This window comes from Alexandromys fortis, unplaced genomic scaffold (genome assembly GCF_014885135.2).
Source record: "Alexandromys fortis isolate MF-2015 unplaced genomic scaffold, M_Fortis_MF-2015_v1.1 scaffold_220, whole genome shotgun sequence".
Lineage (NCBI taxonomy): Eukaryota > Metazoa > Chordata > Mammalia > Rodentia > Cricetidae > Alexandromys > Alexandromys fortis.
The window spans coordinates 356,386-369,746 of NW_026068099.1; the positions used below are offsets into that span (position 1 = coordinate 356,386).

At 45.4% G+C, this 13,361-nt stretch overlaps 1 protein-coding gene across 3 annotated transcripts in view; it reads right to left on the bottom strand.

The window, feature by feature from the left end:
- Positions 1-12,844, bottom strand: part of Mreg (melanoregulin) — an 81,952-nt gene extending 69,108 nt beyond the window's left edge. Inside the window, exon 1 of one of the 3 annotated variants that reach the window (XM_050123806.1) lies at positions 12,524-12,829. In XM_050123806.1, the coding sequence (XP_049979763.1) occupies positions 12,524-12,618 (95 nt within the window). In that variant the 5' untranslated portion in view covers positions 12,619-12,829. Of the gene's footprint in view, positions 1-6,913; positions 7,040-12,523 lie in introns of those variants that run through there. The other 2 variants (XM_050123805.1, XM_050123807.1) reach the window with 2 other exon arrangements.
- Between the last annotated feature and the right edge of the window lie 517 nt (positions 12,845-13,361).

Genomic DNA, 13,361 nt, shown 5'->3' on the forward strand with positions numbered 1-13,361 from the left:
GGAGGCAGAGACAGGTGGAGCTCAGTGAGTTCAAGGCCAGCCTGGTCTTCAGAGTGAGTTCCGGGACAGGCTTCAAAATTACAGAGAACCTGCTCTCGAAATACTAAAACAAACAAACAAATAAATAAATAAAACCCACCTCCCCACTAACCACACTAACCACAGGAATTCCTGTAGGAGTTTATTTTTCTAGTCTATTCTTCCCTTCCTTTCATGTTTTGTGCATATAAGTGTTTTTGCCTGTATGTATATATTACACCACACGTGTATCTGGTGTCCAGATAATCCAGAAAAAGGGCATGGGATCTGAAAGCAGCAAGCTTTCTTTCTTTCTTTCTTTCTTTCTTTCTTTCTTTCTTTCTTTTCTTTGTTTCTTCCTGAGCCATTTCTCCAACCTGGTTTTTCTGTTCTTAACCCAACAGCTGGAGAGCAACTGGTTCTTCCAAAATGTCAATCAGGCCCTGTTTGCCCTCTGATCTATAGACCTGCCCAGTTTCCTCCAGAGGCTGGCAGCCTCTCCCCCTCCACACATCACCTGCTCGAGGCCTGCTCTGACCAATCTACTGTGACCATTCCTCTCCTCTTCAGCTCTATCCTTTCTTAGTACAGACCTAATTCCTACTTTGCTTGTTATACTTACTGTCTACTGTGCCCTTTGTTTACCGCCATAGAGGACCTACGAGGCCGGGGTTCTGCCCATGTTTTGCTCAGTGGTTTATTGCCGGCGTCTATCATAGCAGCTGGCACCCAACAGATACTCAATACATATTTGCTGAATTATTGAACATTTGTTCCCCAAGTTCACAGGCCTCCAAACAACAGAGATGAGGCCGACATCCAAGCCACGGGACTCACGGAGAACTGTTCACACTGCTCAGCTGATGAAATGGATGGAAATCAGGCTGAGAGTCTTGTGGGAGGAACAGATGATAAGCACATGTGTTTCTGTCAGATGACAGCCAGGACTGTAGAGAAATACACAGAGGTTCAGAAGAGTGAATGAGCAGGGCTGGGCATGGCAGTCGGGAAAGAACTGTCTGATAAAATGGCGAAATAGTGGGAGTTATCCACGCAGGTAGCCAGAGAAAGAATGTCCTAGCCAGACAGGGTAAGAAGCACTGAGGGATTCCCAGGGTTTGTTTCGCATATCTAAAGAACCAGGAGGGGGGGTGAATAATTTCATGGTCTGTGCTGACCTTAGAAACATGCTACAGTAACATGAAACTAGAAACCACCCTGAAGTCCACTAATAGAAAGGCTGAGTGCAATGGGAGACACCGTGCAGCAGGAAGAACCAGGAAGCGAGCTCACCACAGAGCGTGACTGACTCTACAAAGTGGAGCAAGAGAGGCATGTGAGAACACTCAGGGTTTGACCCCAGTCAGGGTGAAGTTCAAAGGCAAAACCAGACCAGGTCTTTCAACTGCTCAGAGAGGTGATAAGGCTATAAAGAACAAAAAACAAAAAACAAAAAAAAAAAAAATCGGGGAGGGGGATGGGGGTAGTGACATCCATCTCTTATCCTGATAGGTGGTTACAGGAGTGTGCCCTGTACCGTTCTTTATACCAAATGTCTTTTTTCTGTGATATCATTTAAACATACATGTTAAGCCCAGCACTTGAGAGGCAGAGGTAGATGGATCTCTGTGAATTCGGGGCCAGCCTCATCGACATAGTGATTCCAGAACAGCCAGAGCTACACATAGAGACCTTGTCTCAACAAAACAAAATAAAACCTTGACACAGAATTCAGGATACCTGCCAAACACTGAAAGAGGTATACTATTTAGATACAATGTCTCATCAAAACTATTTTCCCAAAGGGAAAAAAAAGAATATACGTTATATAAATGCCCCAGTCCAGATATTTAGTAGCTTAGCTAAATATTCTTACATCTCTAATAAAGTATTTTAAGCAGAGTTTACTTTTTACACAAGGTGTAGTGATAAGATCACTTCAAGGTGTTTAGAAAGTTCCAGGAAATCTAGATCATATGACGCTCAACAGGAAGAAATGTCACTTTCTAGGGACATCAACTGAGTAGTTGAAGAAATGTCACCTTCTAGGGACCTTCCAGTATCACATGACTAATTGATGAGCGTCACAAAAGGAGAACAGGGATGCTGTTGTGGGTTACCAGAGAAGAAAAGCTTTAGAAGCCCTCCTTGTGGGAGCGGGAGAGATGGCTCAGTAGTTAGGGGCACTGACTGTAGTTCAGAGGACTGAGTTCAGTTCCCTGCCCCCACACGGTGGCTTAGAACTACCAGTAACTACGGTTCCAGAGGATCTGAAGTCTTCTTCTGGCCCTCCTGGCCAAACAAGTGATCCGCAGACATTCAAGCAGACAAAACAACCATACATTGAAATTATAACATGCCTCTAAACCCAGCATTTGGGAGGATTCCCGTGAGTTTTGGATAACCGCAGTCTACATAGTAAGTTCCAAGCTGACCAGAATTAAATATTGTAAAAGTGTTTCAACCATAAAGAAAAATGTCCTGTGTTTAGCGAATGGCTGACTTCTTATAGAGCATCAGCCTCTAAGTTCCAGGAATAGCCCCACGTTTTCCATCTTTGCTCTATGTCTCAAGAAGGTAAATGTGAAAGCCCTAGAATGGGAACCGTGGATCCAGGCACTGTCCCACAGTGGGACCCCGAGCATCTCCGCTAACTCCTGTGAATCACTCTCTGGCTAGGGCTGTGGCCGACTGTAACAGGCAGCACAGGAAGTCAGGGCTGCTGAGGGCTGGCTCTGCAAATCCAACAGCGTGCTGCAAGAGGAAAATTGGGCCATCTGGGTGCTAGACTGAGATCTCTCACCGACATCAACACACCTGCCAACTTTTCATAAGCCTCACTAAGGGTGAATGTGATTCCATCAACTCGAAGGTCGTGTGAGTTCTGCCTGTAAAGTGAAAGAAAAACTCTGCACATGCAAGAGGTGACACACTTCTAAGCAGAGGATGACCCCTTCAAATGCCACGATCCCTCACCCCGTCCTCCCTGCATACTGGCACCTCGTCTCCAGCCTTGGGACAGGGAAAGGGGCTGGGGTTCTGGACCCCAGGCTACCACAGTTCAAGGAAATTCTCATATTCAACACCCAATTTCTAGCACACAGCTTCTGAGCAGCTGGAGATGTACCCTCTGCATCCTGGAAGAGCTCCGCTCTCACAGCGACACCAAACTATAACAGGATGTGACTCCCGACTCAGCTATACGTGCCTCTCAGCAAGTTCTTGAAGCTCTATGCCTCAGTTTCTTCTAAAGCTAAGCGTGGATGCTAGCTTGTTGATGCTCCTTAGCCACAGAACCTGAATTTGAAAAACTGAAATTTACCTATAACCCTAAAATTGATAGTTTTAAAGTCATACATGTGCAGTCTGAGAAACAAAAGCTCAGGTGAACATTCCCAGCTGAGGCTGGACAGGCAACACCCTGACTCTCTTGCTTTAGCTCGAGTGTTGGCAACAACTTTCCTTTCTATAATACACATAACTCAATCAACTCACGGGCACAAAAGTCCACCCAGTAAAATAGGGGGGAAATGTTTTATTGCGGCATAGTTGGCATTTTTCACTGGTGCTCTGGTGTTTAGAATGTCCCCCGGGTGATACTGAAATGTGAAGATACATGGGTATGTACGGAGAGCTGGTTCAGTGATAGATACTTGTCTCACATGGCACAATCTCTAGGGTTCGAGCCCCAGCATTGAATATATTAAATATGGTCATGTGGGCCTATAATCCTAGTCCTTGGAAGGTAGAGGCAGAAAGATCAAAAGTTCAAGAGCATCCTCAGCTACACAGCAAGTCTGAGGTCAGTTTGAGTCCTTTTTTTTGTTAAGTTTTTTTTTTTTTTTTTTCCCTGACACACGGCTTCTCTGTGATACAGCCCTGGAACTAGCATGTTCCTGTCATGGAACTAACTCTTGTAGACCAGGCTGGCCTTGAAAGCAGAGATCCACCTGCTTCTGCCTCCAGAGTGCTGGGATTAAAGGTGTGCGCCACCAACGCCCTGGCATCAGTTTGGGTTCTATAAAACAAAACAATATAAGACGTGCTAAATAAGCCCCATGCACACCTGACATACAGCAGCTGTTCCCCATGAATTCAATGTTAATAACCAACAGTGAGCTGTCATTCAACCGACACATGAAAGATTACATGTTGATTACATGTTGAGCAGTTGGTGAATTCGCTCCGCGGGAACATAACTTTCCTTAAGGAACCTTCTGGAACAGGGAGGGGTTCAGTATCTCTTCATTTGGCGTAGAGGTAACTTCACAGACTGTGGCAAACAACTGTGTCTCATAGGTTAGGGCAATATTCAGCTAACCAACACAAAGCCCTTTCAACAGTGCCCACTACAGCATGACCACAAAGGATGACCTGGGAAGGATTAGGGCAGGCTCAGGGAAGATGAAATGTCAGAGATGCTTCCTCGAGACTCACCCTCATCAGAGTCCTGAGTAGGATGGCTCAAACTATCAGGCCTGAGGGACATTCAAAGAAATTCCATCCCTTCCTACACAACCTTTCTATGAACACAAAACAACTGAGCAAACTGAGATCTCATTTATTTTCCATAACTGGCATCCAGCACTATAGAAAAATGAAGCCCCGCATTTCTTGTCTGTTCTCTTGCCCACCAGTGTGAGCATCGTGAAGCTGCAAGTCGGTGCTGAGGCTAGCAGGAAACAAGATATTTGGAAGCTTCTGCATCCATTCAAGTGGCTTAATAGAGAAACACCAACAGTTAACAGTTTAAACCAGGCCTGTGGCACAGGCCTGTAACCCCAGCTATTTAGGATGCTCGTTAAAAGCCTGCCTGGGCTACAGAAAAACTTAAGGATGCCTGGTGTTCTTTCTGTTGCTTCTGTCTTTGAATACCCAGAAAATGATGATGCTTCCCAGTGACTAACAGGTAATAAAAAAGGAGGAATTATTAAAAAAGAGGAGTAAGAATCCCTTTTCCCTGAAAAGGCACCAACACATACAAGAGATGCTGTTACAAGTGGCATTTTCCTGGCCTCTTCCAAGGCCTCTGGTAGTGTGTCAAGAGGCTGTACGGTATCAGATGACCTGGGCTTCTCTTTGCCTACCAACGTCTGCAGCTAAGGCCTTGGGGCCACAACTCATTTTATAGCTGGCTGGTGGTGGCACATGCCATTAATCCCAGCACTTGGGAGGCAGAGGCAGGCAGATCTCTGTGAGTTCAAGGCCAGCCTGGTCTACGAGAGCTAGTTCCAGGACAGGCTCTAAAACTACGGCAAAACCCTGCCTCGAAAAGAAAAATTACATAAATAGAATATATATATATTACATATATATATATTATGTATACAGTGTTTTGCCTGCAGGTATACATGCAGGCCAGAAGACGGCACCAGATCTCATTACAGATGGTTGTGAGCCACCATGTGGTTGCTGGGTATTGAACTCAGGACTTCTGGAAGAGCTTTTTTTTTTTTTTTTTTTTTTTTTTTGCCAGTGCTTTTAACCACTGAACCTACTCACCAGTCTGAGGAACTAAGTTCTTAACTGCTGAGCCACCTTTCCAGCTCCACAACTGGTTTTTAAATATAGTCTCTCTTATTAGTTATAACCTTGAATTTACTATTTAGTTTCTATGCTCAGGACTCTGTTGAGGTTTTTTGTTGTTGTTGTTTTGTTTTTCATTTTTTTTTTTGTTTTTGTTTTTTCAAGACAGGGTTTCTGTCTTTGGAGTCTATCCTGGAATTAGCTCTGTAGACCAGACTGACTTCGAACTCAGAGATTAGCCTTTCTCTGCTTCCTGGGTGCTGGGCTTAAAGGGATGTTCCCCCATGGCCCAGAAGGACTCTTCATTTAGGAACAGAGAGCTAAGATCCATCTCTTTTGGTCACAGTAACAATTAAATTAGAATATATGCAAAGAAATCTCACTCATGTAGGAGCCCGAATGCAATACGCACCTTGTACATAAAGTTTAAGAATGCATAACAGATTTCATTCGGGTCACCTTTGAAGGTGGAAAGATGAAGTTGAGGGCACACACAACAGTGACAGGTAGCCGGGACATCATCATCCTTTCTGAAGACACATGTCAGAATTGTTGCTGTCTTCTTTATCAGTCATAATTTTTAAAATTACACATAGCAGGCAATTAATAAATGGGATAGCTATTAATAGTCAAAAATAATTTTATTCGAGGGGGCTGGAGAGATGACTCAGCCGTTAAGAGTACTGCCTGCTCTTCCAAAGGTCCTGAGTTCAATTCCCAGCAATCACATGGTGGCTGATAACCATCTATAATGAGGTCTGGTGGCCTCTTCTGGCCTTCAGGCATACACACAGACAGAATATTGTATACATAATAAATAAATAAATATTTAAAAAATAATAATAATTTTATTTGATTCTTACTCCATTGTGGTTCACTGTGGTGGGTACCACAGCGGGTACAAAAGTGATAAGGATTCAGGCTCCAGATGCTTGCCTGAGAATCTAGTTTAGACAGGCTTATAATATATACCTTATAACTGTGATAGCTTGCAGAAGGCAGGAAGAGGCCTACGGGTAAAATAAAGAGACACCTTAACCTCTTAGGGAGACTTCCCAACATGTCCTCAAGAAGAGTAACTGAAGTGGGCCTTACAACACCAGCAAAGTTTCTCAAAAGGAAAGAAAATAAGAAACTGGAGAGATAATCCAACAAGTACAAGCACTTGCTATACAAACATGAAGACCCGAGTTCAAATCCCAAGCATCCATGTAAAAGGCTGGGTATGACCATGCTCACACTCCTGTACTCCCAGCACTTCAAGCGGATAGAGACAGGAGGGTCACTGAGGCTTGTCAGCTGCCAGCCTAGCTCTAGATTCTGTAAGACCCTGTCTTAGAACAATGTGTGGTGTAAAAGAGCAGAGTACCAGGCTGGAGAGATGGCTCAGAGGTTAAGAGCACTGGCTGCTCTTCCAGAGGTCCTGAGTTCAATTCCCAGCAACCACATGGTGGCTCACAACCATCTGTAATGGGGTCTGGTGCCCTCTTCTGGCCTGTAGGCATAAACACAGACAGAACATTGTAAAAAAAACAAATAAATAAATAAATAAATAAAAAATTAAAAAAAAAAAAAAAAAAAGAGCAGAGTACCAGGCTGGAGAGATGGCTCAGAGGTTAAGAGCACTGGCTGCTCTTCCAAAGGTCCTGAGTTCAATTCCCAGCAACCACATGGTGGCTCACAACCATCTGTAATGGGGTCTGGTGCTCTCTTCTGGCCTGCAGGCATATACACAGATAGAATATTGTATACATAATAAATGAAAAAAAAAACAAGTACATTGAGAGACGAACAGTCAATTTTCACTTCAACTTTCTTTTCTTTTCTTTTTTTTTTTTTTTTTTGGTTTTTCGAGACAGGGTTTCTCTGTGGTTTTGGAGCCTGTCCTGGAACTAGATCTTGTAAGACCAGGCTGGTCTCGAACTCACAGAGATCCACCTGCCTCTGCCTCCTGAGTGCTGGGATTAAAGGCATGTGCCACCACCGCCCGGCCTTCAACTTTCAAAAACACAATATGCACCTAACTAGAAGTCTGATTTCAGGAGCTCAATAAACAGATGTTGCCTATGTAGGCGTGTCCCGTGCAGCAACTGCCCTTCCGCTGCCTCTAAGCATAGCTTTTATTTCTTTTACATATGAAAGTATGTAGACCAGCCTGGTCTACAAGAGCTAGTTCCAGGACAGGAAAAAAAAAGTATGGTGTGTGCCCGTGTGCTCGTGCACGGAGACCCAAGGTTGATATCAAGATTCTTCCTGATTGTTCTCCACCTTCTCTGCTAAGGCAGGTCTTTTGTTCCCTGGATCTCCCAGTTTCAAGTAGTCTTGCTACCCAAGCCAGCTTGCTCTGGGAAGCCCCAGTCCCACCCGGCAAGCCCTGGGATCACGTACAGGCTGACACAACCCCCTGGCTTTTCACCTGGATTCCCGGAGATCCAAACCCCAGCCTTTGTGCTAACATGGCAAAATGTTTACCTGCTGACCATCGCCCCAGCTCTGTGTGTCACAAACTCTATCCACAGACCCTGCACAGTCAAACCGCCTAACACAGTTCCGAAGATGCATAATCCCAGGCCTGACCCAGACTTGGGGGTTAGTCTCAGCAACAGCAGTCAAGAAGGCAGCGGGGGTACAGGCAACTTGTCTTCAAAGACGTCTATGTGGGATACAGAAGACACCAGAGAACAGCAGCTGAAGGTCATCAAGATGAATGGCTACGCAGAAAGTTTGTAGGGAGAAGGAGAAGAAACAGACAAGTTGGGGAGAGAGTACACGGAGGCACAGAAAGGAGGCTCTGTCCTCCTCAGAGACGTGGCGCCCGGAAAAGCCAAAGGATCAAGGTCGGAAACTGTTCAGACGGCCCGCGAGCTGAGACTACAGCAGCAGTTCCTAGACTAACAGGAGTCCCAAGTGCAGCGCTGAGAAAAGGACCGGAGGAAGCCACACACACAGGTGGCCTCTCTTCCAGGCACTACAGCTCTGGAACTACAATAAAACATGGGTAGATTAGCACTCTTATAGCTAGTAAAGGACGGTTAAGGGAACAAAGATGGCTGTTATAAGGGGAAAGATTAAAAAGATGATATGAAAAACTAAGGTCCTCAACACTAATATGAGCCATCTGGCCACGTGACTTCACCTCACCCATACTGCACCTAGACTCTTGAAAAACAGAACAGCGAGTCCTCAGACCACGTGACCCGGCAATTCCACTCTGAGAGCTTTACCCAAGGGAGCTGAAACCATGTCTACACAGAAACCTACACACAAACGTTCACACATTCTCCATAAAAGGCAGAAGTAGAAATAACCCAAATCCCCATCACAGGTGAATAGATAAACAATATGATCAATCCACACAAAGAAATAATATTCGGCTATAAAAGAAGAATGGAGTGTTGATACACACTCCAACACAGTAAACTGGGAAGCCATCATGCTAAGTACAGAAAGCCACATGCAAAAAGCCAATTGTGATCCCACTTACAGAAAATATCCAAAACAGGCAAATCTATAATGCCAAAGAAACGGATGGTTTGTTGCTTGGTAACCACAAACTAGTGGTGAGAGAAATGGGAAGAGTGGCTGCCAGAAAGGGTGCTGGTGTTTTGATTTTTTTTTCTCGAGAGGAGTTAAAAATACACTGGAATTAAACAGTACAATACTGGCTGTAGATGGCTCAGCGGGCAACTACGCCTTCTGCCAAGCCTGATGACCCGAGTCAGCCTCCAGGACTCACATGGGACTAGAAGACAGCTGGCTCCCAAAAATTGTCCTCTGATACCCTACACACACAGACACACACACACACAAGCCATGGCTAAGGCATGCCAACATACACACACACACAGACACACACACACACAAGCCATGGCTAAGGCATGCCAACATACACACACAGACACACACACACACACAAGCCATGGCTAAGGCATGCCAACATACATACACACACACATACAGACAGACAGACACACATTAATAAAATATAGTAGAGGCTGGGCTGTGGTGGCAAGCACTTTTAATCCCAGCACTTGAGAGGCAGAAGTAGACAGAGCTCTGTGATGTCAAGACCAGCCTGGTCTACAGAGCAAGTTCCAGGACACCCAGGGCTGTTACACAGAGAAACCCTGTCTCGAAAAACAATTAAAAAAGAACAACAACAAAAATATGTAGTAGTGATAGCTGCATGGTTTTGCATACAGACCAAAAAACCAATGGCTTGTATATTTTTAAAAAGTATGCTGGAGAGATAGCTCACTAGGTGAAGAATTTGTCACATAAATGTGAGGACTAGAGTTTGTATCCCCAGTACCCACATAAATACCAGGTGGGTGTGGTCATCTGCCTGTCATTCCAGCTCAGGAGGCAGAGACTAGGGATCCCTGAGCTGACTGGCAAGCTAGCAAGCTCTGGATCCAAGTGAGAGACCCCCACCTCAATACAGAGTGGAAGGTCAACCTCACTCCTCACTCCCACAAGCCCTAGGCCATGCATACATATACACACACATAAATATGTAATCATAACATGTATGCATATTTCACGCACATAAATATGCAATAATAATAATAAACTAAAACAATGAATTCGAACCATGACTCACGCGAAAGAGAACATTCAAGCACCTGTAGACACATGTACATCTATCTCACGTGCCTATTAATAAACTGCCCTTCTGACATGGTTATATCAAAATGGCACCAGAATAACACATAACCAGGTGAGGCAAGTCTACTCACACTCACATGCTCAGAAGAACAACAATGAAAACTAACAGTCATTAAAGTTTATTGCGTGTTTACTATGCTGCCAGGCACTATGTTAAGCCCTTGGCATGTGTGACCTCCTTTCCTTTCTCCCTGCCACCCTTTGAAGTGTGCACTGTCATCATCACCCTTAACAAAGATATGAGGAAACTGTGGCACAAATAATCTTAATAACCCAGTCACCCACGTACGCGACTCATCCCATGTAGCCGGATTCATCAATACGTTGCTATGCATATGTCTTCCTAATTTCTAAACATTTCTTTTTAGATAGGTCCTTGTGTATAAACTTCTGAGGCCAAGACTGCTTTGAACACCGTATTCTCCTGCCTCCGCTTCCCAAGTGCTGAGATTAAAGGCCTGCTCCACATTGCCTGGATAACCTTGTTTTGTTTTCTAAAATAATAATAATCATAAAATTTATGGACTTTCATTCACAGACATACAGCAAGACAGGGGAGGGTCTCCATTTCAAAATAAAAGTTATTAGAAGTATAGCAATCCTAGGAAAAATAATCACTGGAAACACCCAAAGTTGTGGCTGAAACTAAATTGAAGGCTGTATTTCATAATAACCAAGAGCCTGGAGTCCTGAGAAAAAAAAAATTCTACAGTTTTCTATTGCCTTTTAAATTAAAGGTAGGCGGTGGTGGCACAGGCCTTTAAGGGGGGGGGGGGAGTGGCTGAGGCCACTGTGAGTTCAAGATCAGCCTGGACTACAGGGCAAGTTCCAAAGCTACAGAGAAACCCTGTCCTGCCCCCCCAAAAAATAAATAAATAAACAAACAAACAAACAAACAAACAGTAGATTAATTTGGTCTCTCCCTGTGAGGAGTAATCTCAAAATCTAAGTGAGAGGGCTATTAGCAAAAACAAGGCAGCACCTGAATGGTGGTAGCCTGGCAAGGTGGCACGCACCTTTAATCTCAGCACTCAGGAGGCAAATGGATCTCTATGAGTTAGAGGCCAGCCAAGTCTACAGGTCGATGTGTATGTGTATATGTGTGTGTGTGTTGTGTAGCTATGTATGTATATAGCGCCTTGTGTGTCTAGATACATTCCACGGAATATCTGTGTGCTTACCAAATAACAAGATGATAGATTCCAAGGCCTACATCACAGGAGGAACATGAAAAAGGGCAACGTGATTAAAGAAGACTGCTTGAAAACCAGCATTTAGGAAGGGGTAGAAGGCAAAAGGTCACTACTGGCCTCCAGCCTGGAGGGACTAAGAGCGGATTGTTCCTACAGTGGGAAGTACAGGGTGCTTAATGCCCTGGAAAATACAAGCAGACAGGCAGGCAGGCAGGATGCGGTTACGTAACTCTCCGGAGTCAGGAGAAGTGTCTGAACTTGACAGAATCAGGAAAGGTAAGTAAGTCATGCTTCCGAAAGAGCTGTGCAAGCATTTTTGTATTCGTTGTAGATGCCTTAAAGAAGCCTGGTTTCAGTCCGAGCTGGTTCACCGAGCCTGGAATTCCAGCCTACATCCCGTGCCCTAATTTCATTCTAAATAGTCTGTTCCCTGAGGCAAGACTTGGTGAAACTTTGATTTCGGCAAACTCACGATAGAAAAAAATCATTTTAAGGAAAAAATAAAAAGCAGTCTCTCTCTCTCTCTCTCTCTCTCTCTCTCTCTCTCTCTCTCATGCTTATTCATGAACGTATTAACGTATCGTTTAAAAAAAATCAAACAAATCTGTTTGTTCCTTCACAAGCCTTTTTTTTTTAAAGAACATTGCTAGTGAACATTAAATTTCCTCACATTTGACAGCTTAAGCTACAATGAACAGTTAATAGGCTATCCCCGGTACAACACGCGCTATTTTTATCACGAGAAAGATTTCCTTAAGCCTAGTCGCTGAACTCGACTTCTTTCGGTCATGACATTGATAGCCAAACTTCTTTTGCAGAAACCCACACTCGTCCGTTTCACCCGACGAGACCCTCGTCTCTGGAAATTTCTTTTCCCAGCCCTGCACCAATCAATGCCATTTCCCAGGGGCTTCAGCTGCCTCTGAGGATCTGCGCTTTCCGAGCTACACTACATCTGACCCAGGGATCTGAAGCTGAAAAACGTCTCGCCGGAGACCAGCCTAGATGAGGCCAAGGGGCTCGGATGGCGCCGCGGTGTGACCTCACAGTACCCCCTTGCCCGGTTCAGGGGGCATCGGGTACCCACCCCGCGAGGCCCGGCCCACGCCGGTACGCACCTGACCAGCGGCTCCTTCTCCGGCCGCGCGGGCTCCTCCAGGCACCGGCACGGGCAGCAGCAGCAGGCGCTCCGTAGCCAGCGGCGCAGCCCCATAGGGAGCGAAGACGGACACCGGGTTCCCAGAGCCAGGCGCGCGATGGCAGCTGGGGCGCGGAGACGGGGGTGGCCGCGGCGTCACGGGCCGGGCCGTGCGCATCACGCCGCGGCCGAGGGACGCGAGCCGCGCGTTTCTGCGGGAGCTTTTCCCTCTCTCTTTTAATTCACCGGGTGCCGCCGGAGCGCATGCGTCCCCGTGTCGCCCCGCTGCTGCCCTCTAAGGAGCGAGCGCGCTCCAGCCTCAGCGCAGAACCCGGGCGGCGGGGGTGGGGTCAGGGGTGGAGGGGTGGCTGCTGAGCACCCCGCGAGGTCTTGCAGCTCGAGGCAGAGCCCAACTGTCCTTTTAATTGACTTCGCTGCGGAAGAAGTGAAAGGTCTCCCACAATACAGGCTTTGAAAAAGTTCTTTTTTTCCCCAAACTTTCAGCCCTTAAACGGGATTTTAAAAAAAAGTTATCGCTTATGAGTTCTGGAATTGTTTCGTGATGTTTATAACAGAGACGTGGTTTTGTGAGCTACCAAAGTAGGTGCTGGGGACAGAATCCAGGTCGTCTGCAAGAGTGGCAAGTGCTCTTAACCACTAAGCCATCTCTCTAGGCCCCCAAAACCCTCCTCTCTTTCTTTTGTTATTTATTATTATTATTATTATTATTATTATTATTATTATTATTATATGTTCATTTGTGTGAGGGTCAGATGCCCTGGAACTGGAGTTACAGACAGTTGTGAGCTGCCATGTGA